The following is a 25240-nucleotide window of genomic DNA, read 5'->3' as shown; positions in this document are numbered from 1 at the left end:
GCACCGCACTGTTATGTTTATTCTCAAGTACTGGGCTTCGAGACCACTTGTAAAAGCAATAAAGCATAAGGAGTGACTGCAGTAAGTGGGACCCTTAAAAATGTAAGCCTCGAGAAATTTCAGGGAATCCAGGCACAAACAGCGAGCCCAGGACAGCGTATGCACACCAAACCCAGCACCAGAACCAAACTGTGACAAACAGCGCACCAAGCCTGCACACTCCAGGCCCAGAACTTTCATCACTGGATTATTATCAAGTGTCTGGAACCAAGGGTTCCTGGAAGGCCTCTTTTTTCTCTTAAAGGGGATGATGTCATCACTTGTAATTTAGGAAATTAATTTCATGCAGAAACGACAGTAATAACAAAAGGCCCCTGAGTCAAACTGAAGTGGAAAGAAGTTTGATTTTATAATGAAATACAGATGCAAGATGTGAAATGTCAAATGATCAGACTGAGAAAATGTTCTACAGAATCTGACTGCTTTCTGAATGTGTTTAAACACTGTCCAAAGAATATATATATAGAAAAGTTTAAGAGGAATTGTGTTTTTTAGTGCCTCTAAAATGTAAAGAAAACACACACTTCTAACAATCTTGAAAAACTAAAGGCATGTATTATTAAGCCAAACGGCGACAGTAAACCCTAAAAACTACCTGTAGGATTTATTATCTTTTAAAATTTCTTTCAGGAGACCTAGAACTTGAATTTATAGTATAATCATAAAAAATATAATACTTTAACACTTCCTGTCCCATAATTCAGTCTCTCTCACTTTCTTCAAAAACACAGATGAAAACCCAGGTATTAAAGGTAATAATTTCTAAAAATTAAATGAGTGATTCCTCAAAACTGAACATGTCAGGTTTCTAAAAGCAAGAACTTAATTTCAGAAAATCAATCTCACTTAAATATATTCCAGGTCCTAAAAATATTGTAATGTTTTCCAAAATATAAATGAAAAAGATTCTTTTTCACTGTAAAAATACATTTCTGAACAAATAATTTTATCTTATGGGACGTTAGAAATGTAAAGTTCCTGTTTTAAAATTTTAACAGGGCAAGCAGTTAATTCAAATATAACACAATCATCTATAGGACATCTTTTAAGGGGAAATGTTATTACAAAGGCAACCTTGTGTTGTTTTAAATGATATTCAGCCCAAAGCAAAAAGTTAGGTATGTCATCAGACAACTGCTTCTACTCCCCTCACAAATTCTTCCTCAGTGACTCAACGCCATTGCACGATCAGGATTTTATGTTGATGATAAATCTAGCACGTGACTCACTTATCACTGCTCCGAAAACTTACGAGTGCTACAGTTTAACAAATGTGAAAAGACAAATGTTCACATTTGAAAATAAGCAAGAAAGTGTAAGAAAGGGAAAGAATAGCCCAGCCCAAATACTTGGTAAAAAAAAAGAGGAATACAAAAACAATATTCAGCAATTCCTTGTATACGTATCCGCTGTCTAAGAAAGAAGAAACAGGCCACTTTATTTCTTTTAAGGCCTGGCGCTTTCTCTCTGCCCTCTCCCGACACCCTCTATTGTGTGGTTTCTAAGCAGCCCTACTGCGAGCAGCTGTAGACGCTAATTTGTGGTTCACTGAGGTGTCAATTGAGTCTTAAACCAAGGAAACAACAGCTGCAAAACAATACTTGGCTCTGGTGCAAATATTTTCAAAGGTAGACTAAAGTTTCCACTGTCATTTCAGATAAACAAAAACCCAAACCATAACCTTCCATCAAGTCACACAACAAAATCATCTGCAGCCGGAGTTTAATTCTCAGCGAAGTGACAGTGACATTTCTCGTTTTCCTGCCACTATTCAGAAAGGCCTGCAGGACTTTACCTTGACAAAGGACTTCCTTCGCTAGACGAGAAACCAGCTTCCGAAGCGATTTTGTGAGCTGTCTTTGTCTTGAATGTACCGCTGCCAACATTCAAACCTGTGACAAGCACAAATATGGAGAGTGAGCGTGGCCACTGCAGTGAACGAAGAAGCGGCCTCACGACAACTTGTAAAACAAAAGTCAACAGAGGAGGGAATGACACAGAAAGGAAGTGGGCGGTTTCCCATGATGCCTACAGTAAGTAAAAAGTAAAATCATTCAAAGAGCACCATTTTAAATGCCACAATGCGTGTGTGCACACAGGGGTCTCCACCGTGATACTAAGCTCTGGGTAATTTGCGTTGCTGTAACACGCAGGTGGCGATGGATCACTGAGGTAACAGGAGCTGGGAACCAGTCTCAGGAACAACTGACACCTCTGGACGACGTTACTGCCCACCCCTTTATGCCCCCCTGCCAAATCCTCTCTTCTTCCTTCTTGCAGGGAAGGAACCTCCACTGAAAGCCATCGAGGCCACTCCTTAACCAGCCTGAAAACACCAAGGGGAAGACGACACACAGTCTGCCCCTTTCCCTGGAGCCAGGGAAACTAGATCGCCCCACAGTGCTCCTAGTTTGCAGGGCGATCCTTGACCTCTCCCTCCTGGGCATCCCTCAGCCTTGGACATTTCTGCTGCAAGTCTGATTCTTAGCTGGCAGCCACCTAAGATCACAGATAGACAGTGCATGAGCACCCCCGCCAAAGGCACCTGCTGCGCTCCTAACCTGTAACCTGCGTGCCTGCTCGTAACCTCTGAGGCAATGCTGTTCTCTTAACAATGTGTCCACATTCAGCCCTTAGAGGGTCTGCACTCGCTTAACGGGACCAGGTCTTTTCAGACATGAAAATGAAGTGTCTTCTTTAGAGACAGGTGCGGAGTCAGAGACCTGACACCTGACACAGGAGCTGAACCACGTGTTCCCTTGTGAGTTCAGAGTGCACACCCAGAACCACCTGTGACAGTGTATGACGTTCCACACCGGGCATGTGGCCCTCCCAGCCACTGCCTGCTTCTCTTGGGAGCTCAGAGAAGTCCCTAGGGTCAGGGTGAGGGTAAGAATGAAAATGTGATGCGTAATCAAATATACAATAAACTCCAGAGCCAGAATCTAACTTCAACGCCAGCCAGCGCTATCGGGAGCACCTCGAGGACCCCAGTGTCTTACAAAGCACATGGTGCAATTCTGAGTGTGGAGGAAGGGAACCAAATCTAGAGGTGCTGGCTGTACAAGCTGTGTTGTGTGAATCACGTCATATAAACAAACTAATGTAATCATCAGCATATTAATAGTACTATAATTTTTGATATACATCCAAGGAACTATGACTTACATCAGACTTACTCATTGTTTGAGCCTGTCCAATTAACCATCCAAAATACAGTTACCAAAAGCACATCTGCAGAGTCACTTTCCAAACCACATATGCCTGCTAACGGGCTGTAATGCTCCACAAGAGGCATTACCCTCTTGGGTAATTTGTAAAATGAGGGGGTTGGCTAAACACTTTCTGAGATCCCTCTGGATTCTGGTTCTGTGACTCAAATGTGAAGAAGGTGATGAAAAGCAAACAGTGAAGGGCTCACGAGAGCGGTATCTTTCCAAAGTGACGCAGACCTGCGTGGGGGCAGAGGCCTGTTTATACCTCAACACACTACACTGTCTCATGTTTGCGAGTTCAAATCACCACCACCACCACCATGGCCAGCACTACCCCAGGGACTTTTCTCTACCAAGCTCTGTGCTGGGCATTTAACCTGCAGTGGCTCACTGAATCCTCAAAACAACCAAAATAACTGAGTTTTGCAGTAACTGATTCCAACATTAATATTATCTAGGAAGTAGCTGTCCAAAGACAGACACCTAAGTCTGATGTACCATAAGTATCTCCCTCAAAAAATGTCTGTCTGATGAAGACATCTTTGAGACAACTGGGAAATTTGAATATGGACTGGGAATTATGTGATATTAAGAAATCATTCTGATACGTGAAATTCCAGCATGCTGGTTTATATAAAAATTAGAGGGAGTTCCCTGACGGTCCAGTGGTTAGGACTCGGTGCTTTCACTGCTGTGGGCCTGGGTTTAATCCCTGGTCAGGGAACTAAGATCCCGCAAGCCACACAGCGTGGCCAAAAAAAAAAAAAAATTAGAAAGTCGTTAAGATATACTTCCTTCTGTTACTCATCTGTTTACTTTCACAAAGGGAGCTAAGGAGACTCATACTAAAAAAAAAAGTGTAATAAAGTAAAAACCACTGAAAAATAATAAAAATACATTACACATAAGAAAACTAAGACGATTACAATTAAAACAAAAATCCTAGATTGAAGGAACTACATTTAAGCTTAACATTGAGCTTTTACTGGGATTTACAGCCTTTTCACTTACAGAACCCCAAATCCCCCAACACTCAGGCCAGGGAGGTGGCCCAGGTGACACTCCACACTGCTGATTAACAAACTGGGAGACGTGGGGAGGGAAGCAGTCTGCGGTGTCTCCTGTGCTGCTTAGTTGAGAAGGTACTATCGTGACCCACCAGGCAGAATCCAAGGGCCTGTAAGGCCATTGCCAGCGCACATCCTGGAGGGAAGCTTCTTCCAAACTCCTGTTTGTTAAAGACTTGAAAAGTACTGGCTCATTCTGAGATGGTGACAGCTTGTTACATACTCCAGAAACCTCCAAAGAAGGAGTGCCCTTCCCCGCACATGGCCCTGGGTCTCCCAGATGCTGGCTCGTCTGCCCTGCTTACCTGACAGCTGTGATGCAGAGGCCTCGGCCTTCTGGAATCCCTCTTCAGCTTGGTGTGCACTGTCCCGAAGGGTAAACTGTTTCAGCATCTGGTAGGCTTTTGTTTCTATAGATGAGAAAAGGGCCACAGGCAAAAAGAATGAAGCTGGACCCTATCTTACAACATACACAAAAATCAACTCAGAAAGGATTAAAGACTTAAACATAAGACCTAAAACTATTAAGTTCCTAGAAGAAAATGTAGGAGAAAAGCTTCAGGATACTGGATTTGAAGGGATTTCTTGGATACAACACCAAAAGCACGGTCAACAAAATAAAGACACATAGGACTATGGCAAACTTAAAAACTTCTGCATGTCAAAGGAAACAATTAGACCTCTTAGCCCTGCTCTAAGTTAAAGTGGAGAAGACTGTTGGGAAAAATACTAAATAAAAGTCCCATGAAGGACCAGAGTGACACAAGCTTCCCCACCGCCTCAGGTCTCAAGGACTCCTGGGTGGAGCAGAGGATGGAGAGTTAGAGTTTTAGCAGAGACAGAGCAAAACAGCACCCGTAGCCACACCCTCAACATGGCCACAAACTAAAGGATTCCTGCGTCAGCTCCAGGGCCGGCCATTGGCTGTATTCCTGCTCTTGCTGGTTCAATTTAAAAACTGAACCACAAGGCCCTTATTACTGGTTAAAACTATCACCACACTGAAGGAGAAATATAACGTACTTTGCCCTACTGAGAGTCAGGCAAGATAAAAAATAAGTATTTTAAATGTGCATCATATTTTGGAGTAAACACTATATAATTCAAATATGTACAGATGAGGAACTCAACTCTGAAAATAATAAATCCTACAGCAACATTTTTTAACATTGCTGGATTGTGAAATCACTGTGCGTTGGAACTAGTATTGATATTTTGAAAACTTTAATAAAGAAAACACCAGACGCAGTACATGAAGGAGGGGAAAGTATTGTCTTGTGTAACTTCTGTGTATGTGCGTGTCAGGAAGTGGCCTGGGATAGAAAGTGTTTCTTGCTGTGTGTAGGTGAGTCCCACTGTCCCAGGGTGGCTCTGACTGGAGTGCATCATAACACTCTCCCACTAATCCTAACATCCTCATCACCTTAGATTCGTTGTAATTTGGGGAGGGGGAAGGTATTTATAAAATCAAAGGTGGAGTGTCTGAATTCTAAAAAGGTAAAGAATAACTGTAAAACAGATGAAAATGCTGTTTTGTTTTTATTTTATAAAGAGCAACCAAAAAGTTTTTCAGCTTTTTAGGATACAAGTCCAGATTTTAATGACCGCGTGCTATTTCTGCATTCAATGAAACTTATTTGGTCAAGGAAAAGATAGCAAAGATAGAAAGAAATTTTTTTTAAAGGAGAAAGAAAAAGAAAGAGAGCGAGCTAGGAAGAAAGAGAAAGAAGAGCAGCTTCTTGATGAACAAAAGCTCCTAGTTTCTGGAAGCTGGAGCTGGGCTCCTCTGTCTACCATCTGAAGGGAAATCATTTGAAAGCCTGAAAGCCAGTGTGCTGGCTCCCAGGCTTCTCAGAAACCAGGAAAACATGTGCCATTTATTTTTGGGAGAGGATTTTTGTGCAAAATATCAAGTTAGTAGTTGTGAGGTGATTTCAGATTTGGGGGCGGGGGGGAGAGTTAAGTATTCCGTCCAAAAACAAGACGAAACGGATCTCATCGCTGGTCTGAGCCTGGGAGGGAGGGCCAGATGGTGAGTCACCCCAGCCCAGGGACCGTCCTAGTGCTTGGAAGTCAGCTCCACTCGCCTCCCACACTGGGGCCTGCCCATCCTTCTCGAAGGACTCAGACTCTCTCACTGGGCAGCCTGTCCAGGCTGCCCAAGTCTGCTTTCAACGGTGCAACAGTTTGGAGGGAGAAAGCCCCTCTCTCCTGCCCACTCAACCAGAGCCCACTGGCTTCCTGACCCGGCTCCTCCGGCGTTTGATCCTCAAACCTCCTGTGGCCCTTCTCCAAGCAGAAAGTCACTGGTAGCTGCCTGCACAGTTTTTATCTGGGATGTGGTGGCCCTGACCTGAGTAATCAAGGGTTGGCACAATCCAGCTGAGGGCTGCTGGGCACATAGCTGCCCCTACCTCCGAGGCGCACTTCCTCTACTGGTTTCAGGGCAGAGTGAGGTTTAAAAGGTAAAAGGATTACGTGCACGCACTTGGAGTAACAAACACTAACTGAGGCAGGACCAGCGACCCCAGCGCAGCCGCAGGGGTTGGAGCAGACGCTCAGGACTGGAGTCGTTCTCCCAAGGGAGCTGATACCCTTACTCACTCTTACTTTAGTCAGAAGAGCTGCACAAAACAGCAGATGAAGGACAGAGAGATGACCCAAAAAGGAAAAACAAAATCAAAATTTGGTTAAAAATCTGGTCAGGAGAGGTTACAGGCTACACAGCCTGTGTAGAAAGAAGGCAAGAGGAGTTCAAGTATACAGATTCTGCAGCAAACAGAGAGGACAGGGCAGGACTGTCAGTGCAGACACTCTCTGGGGCCAGGCAGGACCACACATGTGACTCTGGCCAGACGGGAGCAGTGGGAGGGGTAGGCCCTGCGGCCGGTGGGAGAGCTCGCACCCTATCCAGAGGGGACAGCTGTTCTGTGGCCACAGCCGACTGCTGCCAGGCAGGAAAGTAGACCTAGTCTTGCCAGATTTCTGCCTTAAAAAAAAAAAAAATTAAAACACTGCATAGGCTACACAGAACATACTTGCAACCTTGAAACTAGACGACAGTGAGCAATGTTTTCTGTGTTCACTGAGTGTGGCACAAGAACACTTAGAGAAAAACTTTAGCCAAGGGATACAAACTAGATGTTAGGGACAGCTTTCTCCGTTGAAAGAGTTTACAGAGCCCGGACCATAGAATCAAGGAGGCCGCAACAGCTGTCTGGAGATTTCTAAGGAGTGTCTGTATTAAACAGAACAGATTTCAGAATCTTTGGAAGCAAGAGTATACTTTTTGCACAAACGATTCAGACATTCTCCTGGAACGGCCCAGAAGACTTGGCCAGGACACCAACGTCACAAAGCAAAGCTACAGACTTGAGGTTTGTGGCAATTCAGGCGCAGGCTTTTCTGGAAGGAAGGAGGACGGTGCAGAATCGAGTGGCTGAAAGCCGAATGGGGTAGCCCTGCAAATTCAGTTGTTAAATGAATGCATGAACAGACACAGGAGTGAAAGGAACAAAGCTGGAGGTTCCAGTTAGCCTGAGAGGGTCATATATCAACATTTCCAAGGTGAAAAGACCTGAGTCTTCTCAACTGCACGGACACTGTAAGTCTGCAAATTTGAGGACTGGGTGGCCCCCTAAGGCTTCACTTTGCAGCCTATAACTCAGAACTCCGAAGAAATATTTCTTCCCGTCAGCAAGGTCAAACCCTCAGAAAAATACTGAGTAGTGCAAACAATTAGATAAAACAAGCATTTCTAACAATGATTTTCAACTAGACGCTCCGATGCACACAAAAAGTGTGCGTGCATGCTCAAGCTTCCAGCTTTGGGCTGCTCAGGCCGGCTTCTATTACATACTCAAAGCCGTGCTGAGATGCAGTTTCAAAAGTAGAAAATACTGCATCTTAAATACAAAATAAGGCGACGGGTCCGGGGGTTAAAATCTACCCCTAGCTATCAATTCCAGACTGATGACACAAGGAGATAAATCCATTTCCCTACTTTGTTACACAGGCTGGCTGAACTCAATCATCTATCTTCCTGCAAAGTGGTAACGGATTCCCGAGACTGTTTTTTTCTTTTTGATGTGCATTTTGTGTCTAAAAAATGGGAACAGAGAAAGAAAATGAAAATGTGCTGAATAAAGGGAGACAGGAGAGAGATGATGCTGAGGAGAGAAAGAAAAAGCCTCAACTTCTTATCTTTCATTCTCTTTTATATGCAAATGTACACCTGCTAAAATACTTCTAAATCTACAAATAAAAAGAAAATATCTGATGAACAAGTGCTTTTAACCACCCACTGCAAGAGCCAGATGAATACGTGGTTCCCCAGCCTGTGAGGGGTGTCTCCATCCCTGAGCAGAGGCTCTGGCGCCCCTTTCGCAGAAATCCCTGGTGAAGAAAAGAAGAGCCAGGCCCAGAGAGGGAACAACAAAAGCAGATGCAAACAATGCCATCACTACAGCTAGAGAAGCGATCCTGAACTGACAGAGAACTGGGCATCTCTGGGTCAGGAAGGATAATTGCGATTCCTGTAGGAGTCGTGCAGAAATTCTAAACTTAAATTCGAAAAACAGTTTCTGTCCATGAGTTTCCCAGTGCTGCCACTTTTCATGTATTTCGGCAATCCATGCCAATTTCTCACTCACATTGCGCTAGATGCACTGCTGATGCAGCAAACTCAGTTGTTTTTGCAAAATAAAACAGAAACTGTCCGATGTAATTCTAAAACTAATTCTAAAGGTAAATACTATTACTTAAAGCCCAGAAATCACTTGTCTAGTAATCTACTAAAATTAAAACAAGAAGCTATTAGGATAAGGGTGCTTTCACAATTCTGCAAATAGAATTTGCAGAATTCATCTATATTTAGGAATTTTTTAAAAAAATGCCACACATCTAGGTGAATGTGAGGCACAGAGACTGGCTCCATAACCAGAATCACTTTTCACATGCAGACTTTCCTCAGTAACGGCCACTCCGCCAGCAGTCCTGGGCCTGTGAACCTCTTGCTCGGGTCTTCCTGTCTTCACACAGAGAGGGGAGGGCTGCTGCACGGAGAAGGGAAAAGCTCCTCATTCAGAAGAGCTGCTTGGAGGAGCTTCAGAAAATAAGTATTTCCGTCACATTCTGAATTTCTATGGGGCGAGTCAACAATTACACCTGAAAATAAGTGCCAAGCTTCTAACTGACCTTAATGAACGTCTAAAAACTGAACGGAAACAGTTTTGCTGATATTACGTCACAAGAAAATTCATAACCACAGTGCCAGCCACGTAACACTGTTCAGCCATGGGAGGTGAATTTGCAACTCTCGAGGTCATAGAATCTTTAACTTCTGTGTAATCTTGATCAGGAAGCTATATCTTTTTTTTTTTAAACATTCTTTTAAAAAATTTATTTATTTATTGGCCGTGTTGGGTCTTTGTTGCTGTGTGCAGGCTTTCTCTAGTTGCAGAGAGTGGGGGCTACTCCTCGTTGCGGTGCATGGGCTTCTCACTGCAGTGGCTTCTCTTTTGCAGAGCACGGGCTCTTGGCACGCAGGCTTCAGTAATGGCAGCACTCGGGCTCAATAGTTGTGGCTTGCGGGCTCTAGAGCACAGGCTCAGTAGTTGTGGTGCAAAGGCTTACTTAGTTGCTCCATGGCATGTGGGATCTTCCTGGACCAGGGATCGAACCTGTGTCCCCTGCACTGGCAGGTGGATTCTTAACGATTGCGCCACCAGGGAAGTCCCAGGAAGCTATATCTTAACGGCGTAATTAAATAGTCTTTAAAAGCAACCTTTCTACCAATTAGTACTTGATGATTTATAAAATGAGAAGAATCAGAAAGAAAGACAATCGTATCACCATCATCATCACTCTACAGTAGGGCCAGGAACAGTCACTGCATACGGTGAACTAGAAGCCGGCAGTGTGCAACATGAGGAAATCCCTCCCACCCCCTGTACTGGGTTAATTCATGTCCACCCAGAACCTCAGAATGTGACCTTATCAGTAAACAGGATCTCTACAGATGTAATTAGTTAAGGATCTCAAGATGAACTCATCCTGGATTTATGCTGGGCCCTAAATCCAATGACTGCGGTCCTGCTGGGAAGAGGACACAGAGACACAGACAAAGAGAAGGCGACAACGTGAGGATGGAGGCTGAGACTGGGGTCACGCTGCCACAGGCCAGGAGCCACCAGAGGCTGCCACAGGCCAGGAAGGATGCTCCCGGGAGCCTCCAGAGAGCCCTGCTGCCACTTTGATTTTGGACTTCTGGCACCCACAACTGTGACACAAAACATTTCTGTGGTTCTAAGTTTGTGGTGCTTTGTCACAGCAGCCCTAGGAAATCACACCCTTCCTGACCCTTGACTGTACTGAAATATCTAAAGCCCAGTCTCTCCCCTCTTTCCACTCAAGTCTCTTTCATAAAATAAGGGTGTTTCACAATATGACCTACAAGGGCTCTTTCAGCTTTGAGACCCCCTGCTCCACAATTCTCAGACCTGGGGAGTTGCCTGGTGTGTTACACAAGATTGATGCCTGGGGCTCAGGCCCGGAGGTTCTATGGTACGTGGTCCAGGGTGTGGCTGGGGTGTGGGTCTGTATTAAAGCTCCACGTGGGATTCTGCTGTGCAACCACCAAGGAGAATTTCTCAGGCACTTCGGAGTTCATTTCCTTGAACACACCCAATCAAGAGCTCTTCAGAAAGGTGCCTTCCATTCTTCTGTGACCACGTTAACCAGGCACTACCAGCCTGCAATGTCCTGAGTGAGGAGTTGTCTGCTGTCGTGAGCAGCCAGACCCCTGCCACCGAGTCAGGGTCAGGGCCCACCCAGCAGCTTCCCTGGGCTCCCTTCCCCAGGCACAGCAGGTAAGGCATCCTGACCTGACTGTGCATTTCCAGGACAGAACATGGGAGGCACAGTCTCAGGAAAGGCTCAGGAGGGGAACTGCTTTGCCACTGGACTCTGCAGTCCTAAGTTGTCACTGCAGTTTTCTCTCCCGGGATAAATCTAGTGATGACAACATGGCCATCATGTATTTTCAGCCTTTTCTCAATCTGATGTAAAACTCAAGCCGAGATGTTTGGGGAAGCCTTGCCCAGAGCCCCAGGTGCACCCTTCAATTCTAGGCTGACCTCCCACAGAGCTTCTAAATGGACGCACCTCAGTCTGACCTGGAATATTCCAGCTTGCCCAGGAATATCAGTGAGAAATGACACAGTCAGGCAACCACTTTCAACACAGCTTGACCAAGAGAATTGGTGTCAAAAGAATGAGAGGCTGAATGGACATTCTTAGAGGCTTAATCCTCTTGAGATAAAAGCTGAGAGCCCTTTTCACATGGAGCTTAAGGAGATGAGTTTTGCCAGGATGGGCACGTGGGTGAGAAAAGTACCGGTGGAGTGCCTGACGGGAAGGGACGGTGTCCTGGCCTGAATCAACACATGCTGAAGGAAACTCCTCAATATGCTCATTTTTATTCATTCGTTTGACGAAACGAGTGCCCACTGTGTGCCAGACACTGTGTCAGAGGCTGGGTTTTCATGACATTTAGCATAAGCTGCATTGTACACTAAAATTAAAACTCACCAAGTCCTCAAAAGGTGAATTTAATATAAATACCAATAAAATCACCAACATGGGAAATTTCACTTTGGGGGCATGAGTAGTTCAGAGGGAGACTTTCTCTCACAATCTAGACAAGCATGGCTTCAATCCTGGCCTAAGTGCTCCAGGAAAACGCTGACCTGACTGTCCTGTACCTACTCGCGGTCTCAAGCTTGCCCCCCTTTACAAGGGCCACCCCCGGACAGTCCGCATTCGGAAAGCCTTGCAAACTGCCCGCCTCTCCAGGTTGTGTTATCATCATTCTCAGAAGCGTGCTGGCAGGGCTCATCTTCTGTTCACACACAAACCAATGTTTAACTGGTCCAGATGCCCTGATGCAGGCGCCTCTCTTATAAAACAAAAGAGGCCGGGTGGTGGGACGGAAGGACTTCAGGGCTTAAATCCTGATGTCTGAATGTGATTCAAGATCTGACACACTGGCTATATGGCCCTGAACAGGGCTCTTAATCTTTCCAAGTTTGCCAGACCATCTGTAGAATGATTTGTTTACCTGCAGGGCAGTTGTGAAGGGTAGAGATGAGGGAGGCTTAGGAGGGCGGGGAGCCAGTCTTTGGCTGTCCCTGGCATTCCCTGGACTCGGCCCAAGTAAAGGTGTAACATACGCAAATTATACACTATTATGATATATAGAAAACCACACATTCATAGATTAATCTTTTATTTTGACCTGGATTCTTTAGTGTGAACAATCAGACTAATGAAAGGGGTAGACTGTGTTAACAAGCAGATTACAGGCTGTGATTGTGTACATAGGTGTGTGTGCAAGAGGGTGTGTATGTACGTCTCTGCAGAGACAACAGGAACTAGTGCTGAAACTGACACTACCCATGATGGCGACTAGCAAGGCTGATGCCTTCGGAGTGACAGCAAACTCTTCAAGTGGTGGGGATACGCAGTCAGAAGGGAAGTGAATGAGACTGTCGGCTCATGTGATCCCCTCACTACAGAATGAGAATCACAGGCTTCGCGTTAGCAGCAACGTCAGCGCTCCCAGAAATAAGAGCCCTTCCATGGCGCCCCTCTAGAGAGCACGTTCCTGCTGTGGTTCAAGCCCCAGCACAGAACCTCATGCCTGGAAGACACCCGACTAGAAAAGCTAGAGTTCTGCCATCCTGGGCATGGATTCCTTCATTGGAACACTCACCAACAGGGCCCTTGAGCTACACTCTATGACTATACTCAGTAAATGTGGCAGCTCCACAAATATTCAAGAATGGCTTTTGTGCTATTCTCAGGTTAAACTTTCCCAGGACCCTCATCATTCTGAAAATGGTGTAACTTCAGTCTCCTGTGCCGGACCCTGATTTCCCCGTGTCCTCTGTCTACCACATCCCTTGAGAGATGGCTAAAAAGCAAAATCACACAGAAGCGCCCACACTGAGGATGAGCACTTCTGGACTGTCCAAAGTCACTACTGTAGCCTGCTGGTTATTGATGCTGGAAGCAGCTTTAATAAGTCACTTTCAATCCTGACATCACCCGGGTTTCGTGACACTAAAGTAGCCCAAAGTCTCATTACAAAGCATTGTCACCCACAGGAGGGTTCTCACAAAAAGGAATCACAGGAAAACACTGACGCTGATTTTAGTGTATTGAGAAAACTAGTACCCTCATCAAAGGTAAGGTTTTAAAAAACCTTCCACATACACATGTGAATATTTCCCAAAACATGTTCCACAGAACATTAATTCTGTTGGCTGTTTATAGAAAGGGTTTCACTTTCAAATGGGAGAAAAGTGATTTGAAACTCTAGGCTCACGCTTCTGTATGGTTCACTGATGGAAGTCTTCTCCAAGCCCTCAGCAGACTCCTGTGTTCTTCGGGTGCAGCTCTGCACCAACCCCGCAGGAAGCTGCCCGGACTCTGTACCTCGAGGCGCCTACCACGTGCCACACAGGGAATATGGGGCCCTGACCAGCGAGGTCTCCAGGAGCCACTGCCTCTGCTGTTTGTGCCTCTTCTCGAAGGGTTTCTTCACGGGAATAATGAGAAGCTCCCAAAGTATCTACAGTGCCAGTCAAGATTTCTTTATGATAAGGTAAACGTCCTCTGGGTTCAAATCTTCATTGCCTCCTCAAGCAGAAACCTGTGGCAGAAACTGATCTCGCAGATGATCGGGCCATGCTGTCCGTGAGGAACTGCAGCAGTACATGGCTTAGGGGGTCTTGGTCCCGAGTGGCCACTGCATCTCAAGAAAAGTGAGCCACTGTCAGAATCCCATGCTGGAGGCACCTGGGCGCCTTCTGGGGCCCACCTCAGGGTTACTCCTCTGGGGCACTGGACCCTCATCCCGCCCACTCCTTTCCTCTGAGTTTGCTGTGTGACTCTCCTCATAGCTGGATGTCACTGGGGTGAAAATGCTGGGGATGGGGGGGCCAGAGCAGAGGACCAACACAACTGCTGGCGCACATGAAGATTATCACGGTGAACCACAGCTAGTGCGGGCTGAGAGTCTGGTACAGGCTTGGCATCTTCACGCTCATGGCCTCATCTGAGGTGAAGACCATCTAGCTGGGTCAGAGGCCTGCTTTCCCAGGTCAGAGGCTCAGATGGGTGAAGAAACACAGCAGGAAGTAAAGAGCTGACGACGACAGCTGATGCCAACGCCCAGGCTCCACCACCCAGAGGGTAAGTCTCACAAATGTTCCTTTTCTTTGGAATATTCCAGAAGGACTGCAGCCCATACAGACAGGAAAGCCTCAACAGAACTATTATAAAGGAGGAGGCTGACTCTTAAATCAAATGACACACTTGCCTTACTTTACCGAAGGCCAAATCCCCAAATCATCATGTCAAAAGACACACACATTTAATAAAGAGATGAAGGTCAAGAACTTGGAGATCAAAGCAGCTGCAACGACAGACACGACCATGGACTATGTGGAGACCCTGGAGCATGCAGAGAGAACGGAATACGCGAAGCCGAGGTGCACAAGGCCTCTGGCAGGAACTTCCCGGGAGGTGCTGAGGAGGAGAGGTGTGGCGGCGGGGACAGAACGGCAAGGCTCCCACTGACAAAATGCTCCTGACCGCTGTTTTCATAGTCCCCAGGCTATTCTATGTGTCTACCTCTTTGGCCTATAACAGGCACAAAGCATTTTTTTTAAAGATTTACTTTATTATTTATTTATTTATTTAATTTTATTTTTGGCTGCATTGGGTCTTTGTTGCTGCACACGGGCTTTCTCTAGTTGTGATGAGCAGGGGCTACTCTTCATTGTGGTGCGCCGGTTTCTCACTGCAGTGGCTCATCTTGTTGCAGAGCACGGGCTCTCCACTCGCGGGCTTTAGTAGTTGAGGTGCATGGCTCAGTAGTTGTGGCGCATGGGCTTAACTGCTCCATGGCATGTGGGATCTTCCCAGCCCAAGGATCGAACCAGTGTCCCCTGCATTGGCAGGTGGATTCTTAACCACTGCGCCACCAGGAAAGCCCACAAAGCATTTTTTCAAACTGCCAACTACTGATGGATCAATGACAATTGCTTAAAAAAAATCTTCATGGCAAACAGTCCGTATTACTTCTAGGCACATCACACCTCTTCCCACATGAAGAGAAGAAAGATTTGAAACACTGGTACCTGACTATCTCCTCCCTTATGAAGAAATCCTGAGATATACAGAGAACAGACTAGAGGTTACTGGGGGGGGGGTGAGTGATAAGGGTGACTGGGGTCAAAGGGTACCAACTTCCAGTTATAAAATCAGTAAGTCCTGTGGATGGAATGTACAGCATGGTGACTATAGTTAACACTGCAGTACTGCATACCTGAGCGCTGCTGAGAGCGTAAACCTTAAAAGTTCTCATCACAAGAAAAAACAATTGTAACTACGAGGGTGAGTGAAAAATTATCCGCACTCTGCTGTGGAATTTACCTTAATTAACTTTTAGAAGAGACAAATACATCATTTTTTGCCATAATCACCTTGCTTTTCAATACACTGTCTACCTGTCAACAAGCTTTCGTACTCCCTCATTAAAAAATGTCTGAGGCTGAGCTGTGAGCTGCAAATGCACCATTGTCTTCATTTCATCAGAAGTGAATCTTCCTCCTCGTAGGGCTGCTTTCAGGGGACCAAACAGTGAAAGTCTGATGGAGCAAGATCAGGACTATAGGGAGGATGCTTTAACACCTCAAAACCAAGTAATCCATGATAGACTTAGGTTTTGAAAAGTCTGTATGAGATGGGTACCGAAACAACTCACGGAAGAGCATAAACGGAAGCGTTTGGATATCTGCGAACAAAATTTGGACCGATACTCTGAGGAAAGTGAAAGTTTCTTAAAGAGAATTGTTACTAGTGATGAGATATGGATTCATCACCATGAGCCTGAGAGTAAACGGCAGAGTATGGAATGGAAACATCCTCAGTCGCTGACCAACAAAAAGTTCAAAAGTCAACCATCAGCTAGAAAACTGATGCTTACAGTTTTCTGGAATCCTCAAGGGCCAGTATTAGAACATTATCAAGAAAAAGGTTCAACAATCAACAGGGCTCGTTACAGTGAGATGCTTATTGAAGAGCTAAAGCCTAAACTTCGGATTAAACGCAGAGGACTGCTCTCCAAGGGCGTTGTGATCTTGCATGACACTGCACATACGCACACTTCTGCCCACACTGTCAACACTCTGCAAAAACTTCGTTTTGAGGTGTTAAAGCATCCTCTCTGTAGTCCTGATTTTGCTCCATCGGACTTTCACCTGAAAGCAGCCCTACGAGGACAGAGATTCAATTCTGATGAAGAAGTGAAGACAGCAGTGCGTTTGTGGCTCACAGCTCAGCCTCAGACATTTTTTAATGAGGGAGTACGAAAGCTTGTTGACAGGTGGACAAAGTGTATTGAAAAGCAAGGAGATTATGTCAAGAAATGATGTATTTGTCTTTCCTAAAAGTTAATTAAATTCTACAGCCAGAGTGCAGATAATTTTTGACTCACCTGTGTACATGTGGTGATGGACATAAACAAGGTTGACTGTGCTGATCATCTTGCAACGTCTACAGTGAACCATTACGTCGTGCACCTGACACAGATATAATACATGTCAATAGTACCTCAGTTAAAAAGTCCCACAGGAAAACTACATCTGTATTAATCTGGTGACAGTCACTGACTCATACTGAACAGATGAGGTAAAACAGGAAATGAGGTCACTTCCTGGTTCCTCCCCCACAAGCCCTTAGGGTTCTAGCCGAAGCAAATTCAGAGGTCATTAGACATCCTGCACTCAAAGGTAGATGCAAAAGGAAAGCAGCCAAATGACTTTCTGGACATCCGAAGTTTGGGATCATCTATTTCTATTATTTCTAATAAAAAAATAAACAGGGAACTCTGAGTTTTCTCAAAATGAAAAAAAAATGCAATAAACATATCAGTGGGAAAATGTTTAAAAGAAAAGAAAACCTCTGTATTTTGAAGTGAAATATCTGATGCAGAACATATACAATAATTGCTCTACTATACACTCCTATTTCAAAATCGGAGTTCATCCCAGACACATGGGTTTAAAATTAATCATTGGGCCATGAATTGTATTGCCATAAAAGAAACCATTCTCTTCTGCTTATAAACAACAAAACTAACACATATGCAGATGCATGCCTCAGCACCTCGGTGCAATGGTGTATTTACTTGTATAAATATTTAAAGTCAGACCTTTGAATTTATAATGAAGTAGCACACCACTTTACAAAATGAGGTACTAGTAAATTTAGATGTACAACAAATAAGAACTCTGTTCAGAATACTAATTGCTGCTGCTGCTATTCTAAAACTAAAAAAGTAATGACATTCAGATTTCATCTAGACAAACCTAACACACGTGCAGAAATCTTAACAGGTCTTAATGAAACCTTACTGCTAACATTTTTAAATGATCAGATGGGCTTTGTAACTGAGGCACAAGTAAGCTTCCTGTCTGGCACTTCTGTTTCCTGCTCTTATTACACTTAATGATACATTCAATTACTACAGGAAGGAAAAGAGGAAACTCATATAATGACTGGTGTTCCCCATGGGGACTGACCTTTTCACACAGAGGCAGGTGCTGAAAGGCTGGTGGGGGGGTGGGACCTCACAGGTGTAAACGTGTAACAATTTTGAAGGACTCAGCAGACAGGGTTATTTTCCACCTTCCTTTATGTTAACCTGAGCTCGTGCCCCCTGCTTTTAGGACTGATCCCTTGCTACAGCACATGGGAGTTGAATGCACTTGCTCTTGGCAGAGTCTACAACTGCAAACCTGAAAGGTTCTGGTTACATAAGAAAGTTGCATCTGAGGCCCTCAGGCAGCTGCAACCTTACCTGTGACCTTACCTGTGACTGGCATCCTTGCTGCCATGCTTTCTTCTGCGCTCTCGTCTCCACCACTGGAAACTTCTAAAAACCGAACACATGACAATAAAAATGTATTTTGAGGTTATATTGATGGAATAGGCCTTTGCCCGCTTCGATTTTTAACTGCCATTCCTCTTATTTGCATTGCCTCCTCATCCTCTATTTTTGGTTAGTTTATCTCTTGTCTGAAATACACTGTTCCTAAAAGAAAACCTATTTGAAAGCTAAGGTATCTCTATGCTGCTTTCATGTAAAATAATTTAGCCTGACATCTATCAGATCTGGGTGGGACTTAACACAGTGGGCCTCAGGTCCTGTGCACGTTATTAACTTCTGACCATATCCTGAGCGACTCACAGCTGTCTTGGAAATGCCATTATAGTGGTTTACTGGCACGTCTTAACAGTAACACTAAAATAATCACAATTTCTAGATATTAAAAATTGGTTATTAAATTTTGGGGATCATAAATTCATTGATTCCTAATCATCTCTTCAGACTTTTATAAGGTTCTATTATAATTAAAAAGAATATTTATTAAGTAAATTATATTAGGTGATATCAAAACCTTCACAGTACTTTGTGGAATCATTTTAATGGAATCATTGTCATTTTTGTGGGATGATCAAAATATCTACAGTCAATTGTTAATTCTGTTAAGATTTCATAACTTACAAAAACTTATTTTATTGGAAATTCAGCAGAACTACAGACCTACGATTATGTTTCCCAGTCTTGAATCACCTATTTTTGGAAGGTGGTATAAAACAAGTAACATGTTCTGCATACTGAGTCACAGGTATTCCTCAGCAGCTTTATTTTAGGGGTACACCTTGGGAAAGAGGGTGTCATGCTGACTCTGAACACAGGACCCTTAACAAAAGCTACCTTGTGCCCTTGTAGGAACACTGCTGAGCCACAGAGCAGGTTTTCCGTGCTTTATCCCACTTTTGTCATCCAGAGTGGACGGTGAGCTGCAAGATGATTCGCTGCTGTGGACAGCCGACCTATCACCTCGCTCCTCTGCGAGGCCTTTATTCAATAATGCTGTTGCCTACAGTGTTTAAAAGAAAGCACAAAGAAATGAAAACAAACCGTGGTTACATTCCCCTTGCTCTCAAAGACCCAGCCTTCAAATACTATTTTAGGCTAATATACTTAGGATTTAATTTGTCTCCTGATATTCAACTGAAATTAAAATATCTTCAAGATAAAATAACACCTGATTATTTTCCAGTATAATTTAATTCTTTACAACAATGCACACTCACAAGAAGACATTTTTTGAGGACTGAATCTTACGTAATGCAGTGTTTTTCTGCTTGGGAAGTACGTATATGAGACATGACCACCTCTGTTAACCTGGGTGGTTTATCCAAGATCTGCTCTTTCGTTGCCTGAATCCTGTTTTTCAGGCACGTGAGACAGCTGGTTTGGACTGAGAAGGAGATTTGGAAAAATGTGACCTTATGGTATCCTTCAGGAAATGACCCCTGAACTTTCCCCCTAATGGGAAGATGGTGGAAAAACTTGGGGGGCAGAGGAGGACACACTAAAGCAAAAAGGAACTGACCTTACTGGAAACCATAATCTTCGATCAAGGGTAAAGACACTCTGGACTTTGCCACTGAGGCTGCCGGGAGCGCGGGGAAACTCAGCTGCCACAGGGCCCATCTGCTTTCACAGGGCACCCAAGTGTCATACCCATATGGCCCCAAGTGTCCTGGGCAGGGAGGTGGGCAGGGATTTGACCACAGCCAGCAGGAGAGACAGAGAAAACGCGGCACTTACTAGGAGAGGTTAATACCCGTGCCACTGCGTTCCCAGGTCAGCACACTTCCCCCAAGAAATAAAAACATCCTGGTGACCAGAGCTGAAGAACCAACCGACGCCTCCCTCCTGCTGCCAGAGCGCACCCCTCTCTCTCCCCCTACTCAGAAGTGGAAGCCCGCCCCTCTCCCTGGTACCCGACGACAGTAGTAAACACAGTCAGGGTCCGACCCACCGAGTGGGGAATGGACCCAAGACCCTCGAGTGCAGGGCAAGGGGGAGGCGGGCAGAGCCTCCCTGGTCATCTTCCGTCTCAGAGTGAAGCAGTAACAATGTAACTATCTAGTGAACAAAGGGCAAGTTTATGCTCCTTCCCTGACTTCAACATGAAAGGATGTGAAGCAGCCCTGACAGGAGAATTGCCGAGGCTGAACCTCGAAGATGGAGCCTTGTGAGTTTGGCTGAGACCACTGTCATAGGCCTTGACATCCCTGCAAGGCTCCTGCCTTCAGCCCGCCTTAGGACCAGCTGGCCTCCAGGACCCATGGCCTATCCTAGGGGCCGAAGGCGGACTGAAGGGGACTTAAGGAGTTCTTATCTCCTTGACTTGGCATCAAGTTAGCCTTGCAGCCGAGACCTGTCTTTCCAGTTTTTGGAACCAGGAGCTTTTCCTCCATTTGCATGAAGTGGGCCTTGGCTTTTACTCCAATTGGGATAACTCTGTGCAATGACCTGAACAGTATCCCTCTTTCTGTTGACTGGGGTTCAAGTGTAGCATCTTGCCTTGAAGCTCGGGCCAGGGCTGGTTCCTAACACTGGCTGCCATAGTGCCCCAATCCCAGAGGCCCACGTAAACCACGGCACTGCACCTGCTTCCAGAATCTGTCCAGGAGGACAGGAGCTGCCATCTCTCAACCATCAGGATGCTCTCTGGACCATCCTAACATGTCTCATTTCGAGCTCCTATTCTGTGCACCCAATAATCCTGGATCTATGAAAAGCATTTTAGAAGATGAACAAAAAGAATTGGCCTAATCTCTGTAGCTAAAGCTATAATTTTCTTTTTCTGATATTTAAAATAATCCAAACATTCTGAGAGCACCTCAAGTATGTATTTCTTCCTCATATTATCTTATGCAATAGCTGTAGCTAATAATTTCTTGGCATGACTTCATCAATAGCCACTGTCTTAACCCACAGTTTAAGAATAAAGTTGTTAAAGGACTGTTGAGGGTTTCTACACCTTCTAATGTACAATTTGCAGACACTGGAGACTGTTTTGGATTGTTAATAACAGACTACTTCTTACTAGTCCCTTGGTAATGACACACAACCCATCTCACTGTTTTGCACATCTCCTTCATACAAGAACTTCTTTTGCTTTAGCTGGGTTCCACCTGGGCTTCAAAAGAACACAGACTGAAGTGTTATAATAATACTGCAAACATCTTTCTAACAAGCCCTTGTAAGCTTGGTAAGAACACCACCACTGCCACCAGCTCTACACTGAGCACTCTTTTTTCACCGTGGTGAATAAGTGTTTGGGCACACTGCAGGTTTCATTTATTTCATATGTTTTATTCTATTTATTTTCACTACTTAATACTCACATCTCCAGGATTTGTCTTACTTTTTTGATAGGAACATGTTAAGATAATTCTAGAGGTAACTTCTCAGAGATGAGTATTTTATATCTATAAGGGTTTTGATGGATGGTCAAATGACAGCATGAGAATGGTCGGTTTGACTCTGCTGGACCATGAAGCCAACAGAGAGGGCAGCAGATCTGCCCAGTGGGTCATCGGCAGAGGAATTTACAAGATAAGTCCCTAGCAAGCAGGGAATAATGACAAGCTGGGAGAGAAACAAAAGTCAGCCTCAGACAAGGACTGGTCAGGAGGTCCATTCAAAGGGCCCATCAAAAACAACTTATGCAGAGTCAGGAAAAACATCTGTGATGCATTCTCAAGATGTATTATTTGCAGATCTTTGAAAAGGTGAATTTTTAGGGAAGGCCCCAAATGGAAGACAACACAAACCCATACCTGAGAAGGAACCAAAGCCCAGAGGAGAGTTGAGCAAGCTACCGTGCACGTCCCACCTGGGACTGAAGGGCTCTACAAAGCAGGGCTCTCTATCTGAAAAACGCCACCAAACGAGGACCTTCTGATGGTGCTTATGAATGGCCCGTGCTCAGGTTCCAACTAAGGTAGTAAAGGCTCTTTCTCATCTCTTACATTTGGAGTCTGGTGGTGGTGGCAGTGGTAGTGGTGGTTGGGTGCTGGAGACTCATTGTTCTCAGCAGTCTGCAGCCTAAGTCAATATCAATGAACTAGTCCCTTACTTTTCTAACCTTCTCAGGAGCCAGGAGATAGTGCTTAGAAATTCAACGCCAAAGCACACACTATTTGCAGGATGACTGAGGGTGATATCTCTATACTTCAGATCTTAGGAAAGATAAACCGCCCTATGAATTACACTCAGCTGGAATTAATTTGCTCAACCCACTAGAATTTTTCTCAAAGTTCAGTTTAAATATGGATCTTGCTAGGTCTAGAACCCTAAGAGTCATCTAGGCTGACTCTTAATTCACATCCAGAAACTTATCAGTTGTGATATTCAAATGCATAAATAGATAAATGAAGATATTAATGGAAAAGGCTTTCTCTCCAAACACCATTAAGAAAAATGAAAGGTGAAAATCAAACTACTCAAAATATTGCAGCAAATAGTACAAATTTATATAAAAAGACTTAAAAGTGAGAAAAAATATTACTAACCTAATAGAAAAATGAGCAAAGAACATGAACGGTCAAATTATAAAAGAAATACAAATGGCTAACAAATAAGCAGGCAAAAAGTTTGACCTCGATTGTAATATAAAGGTCAAATGAACAGAAAAATTGGCTGTCATTTGCACTCTTCAATTTGGTCCTCAAAAAAAAGTTGATAGTATTCAGTTTCATAAAAAGCTCAGAGAAATGACATTTTCATCCATTCCTGGTAAGTGATGACCCTTCCAGGGTGAGATCTGGCCGCGCAGAGCAGAAGCCTGAGAGACACACATACCCTCTAACCTAACAGATCTCCACCTAGGAACTCATTCTCAGGAAACAGCACGGGAATCTGTAAAAACTGAATTGCTCCGATGTTCTCGGAAACTTTTTTACTAGAGGAAAAATTAAAAACAACTTAAAAATGTTCAACACCAGGGGCCTGGTTAAAGAGATAGTGGAAGTGCCACATGGGGGTCTCTGTGCAGCCGTCAGAAAGGATGTGGAACATGTGATGGCATGAAAGGACACTCACCTGTGACAAGCGGGGAAGGTGGAGGCCGTGCACACAAACAGCACAACCCATGTTTGTCAATATATTAAATATTAAAGACCAATGTCAACAGGGTTCAATACAGTCAGATAACACGCAATTTTCTTTTTGTTTACCTTAATATTCCAAGTTTGTTTTTTTCCCTGCACTTTTTTTTTTTTAAAGAAAACACATGCTAGCTCTAGAATATGGTTTCTGCAATGGGTGGTACAAAGAGAAAATGCATGTGAAAGCGCTTAATAAAATAAAATTACCTTCCATATGTAAATCAGTGCAATTAACACAGATACAGACGAGCAAGAGAATGGAATGCTGACAGCAGGGACGTTTCCCCTCATATACAGATTAACTGACCCTTCCTCAAGAGCCTTCCTCTTGCACACCAAAAGTAACTTTTCAGTGTTTAAAGAGAAACACAAGTATTATCACTTACGTTATACTTGAGTTACAGGAGAGGAAGGGGATTTTATCAATGTAGCGATGAAAAGAAAGGGGAAGTATTCATATGAGCCAGTGAACGAGTACTCAAGAGAGAACAGAACACCAGCCCATCATTTAGGGAGAGGGGCAGGGATTTCTGTGGCTGTTGCCACCGGCTCTGCGAGTGATGCCCACAGGCTGGGCTGCGTTGCCTGCGGAGGTCCCCCTGGGTGGAAGCAGGTATCACTTAGGAGCAAAGCAGTATGAAGGTACTTTGTATTTTAATGAAGCACCCAATTCCTTTTTTTTTCACACAGAGTAATTAAAAATGTTTCTGATTTAAAAGCATGCAGCTCAATTATGTAATTGCCTAATAGGTTATGCGGGTGCTGTGGATCTTATCTGGTCTCAGGGGGACATAATCCGAGTTTCGGCGGCTTTAATGATGTATTTACTCAAGAGACGGGATTGACTCCAGCTGACAGCAAGGGACCCACAGGTAAACATCATTTACATGTGGCTGTTTAATTAGCCATTTACCCAAGAGATCAGAGTAAATATTTCTGAGCTTCATTAGACTCTTAACCAAGTGGTTTCTAGCAGAGCTTTCTTAAATTTTGAAAATCTCTTACTTTTAAGATTTTCATCCACAGAGAAACACTGAACCCATACTATTTAGTAAATGTATACATTGCTTCAATACAGGGAAACGACTCAAAGACACTTGACTATGCTAATCATATAAAGATGATTCGTGAATCTAACAAGCCTAGAGTCCAGAAAACACTTTGTTCTCACGTCCACAAGGCTTGGCCTGCCCACATCATTCTAGTAACGTCAGTCTTTAGGGCTGTGCATTTTTTCAGTCACAACCTGTTTGAGAAACTGCTTGCTTGCTTCTATTTTTAAGGAAGGAATTTTTTTTTTTTTGGCCACACCGTGCGACACGCAGGAATCTTAGTTCCCCAACCAGGGATCGAACCCATGCCCCCTGCAGTTGGAAGCATGGAGTCTTAACCACTGGACGGCTAGGGCAGTTCCTTAAGGAAGGATTTTGTCATTCATTTATTTGTAATTTTTACGGCTGTCACTAAGATGATTTTAAAAGGGACAAAAAATCTACTAGGGGAGGTGGAATATCATTTGACTCATAAGCTATTAATTGGGCAGCCTCCTTCCTATTAATGATGGAGCTATTCTTTGAAAAAATGAGTGAATTGGTTGTCTGGAACTTGGAATATTTTTCTAATATAAACACTTAAAAAAAAAAAAAAAAGACGATGAGACGGCAAATGGCAGGAGACCAATCCTTATTTCGCCCTTGACATGGCTGAGGTGTGTTGTATTTGAAGTGAGCAAGAATAGAAAACGATGTTGTTACAAAATAGTATTAAATACAATGGATAATAAAACCTGAA

The 25240-nt window shown here is 44.2% G+C and overlaps 1 protein-coding gene across 7 annotated transcripts in view; it reads right to left on the bottom strand.

Annotated features, from left to right (window-relative positions):
* KIZ (kizuna centrosomal protein) overlaps positions 1-25240 on the bottom strand; it is a 126276-nt gene that overhangs the window by 10454 nt on the left and 90582 nt on the right. For 4 of the 7 annotated variants that reach the window (XM_057701324.1, XM_057701327.1, XM_057701326.1 and 1 more), the window contains 4 exons: positions 19194-19359; positions 18273-18347; positions 4648-4752; positions 1856-1952 (listed from right to left, as the gene is read on the bottom strand). In XM_057701324.1, the coding sequence (XP_057557307.1) occupies positions 1856-1952; positions 4648-4752; positions 18273-18347; positions 19194-19359 (443 nt within the window). The remainder of the gene's footprint in view (positions 1-1855; positions 1953-4647; positions 4753-18272; positions 18348-19193; positions 19360-25240) is intronic. The other 3 variants (XM_057701325.1, XM_057701328.1, XM_057701323.1) reach the window with 1 other exon arrangement.

This window comes from Hippopotamus amphibius, chromosome 12 (genome assembly GCF_030028045.1).
Source record: "Hippopotamus amphibius kiboko isolate mHipAmp2 chromosome 12, mHipAmp2.hap2, whole genome shotgun sequence".
NCBI classification, from domain to species: domain Eukaryota; kingdom Metazoa; phylum Chordata; class Mammalia; order Artiodactyla; family Hippopotamidae; genus Hippopotamus; species Hippopotamus amphibius.
Note: the sequence above shows the minus strand (reverse complement) of the source record. Positions and strands in the feature narration are given on the sequence as shown.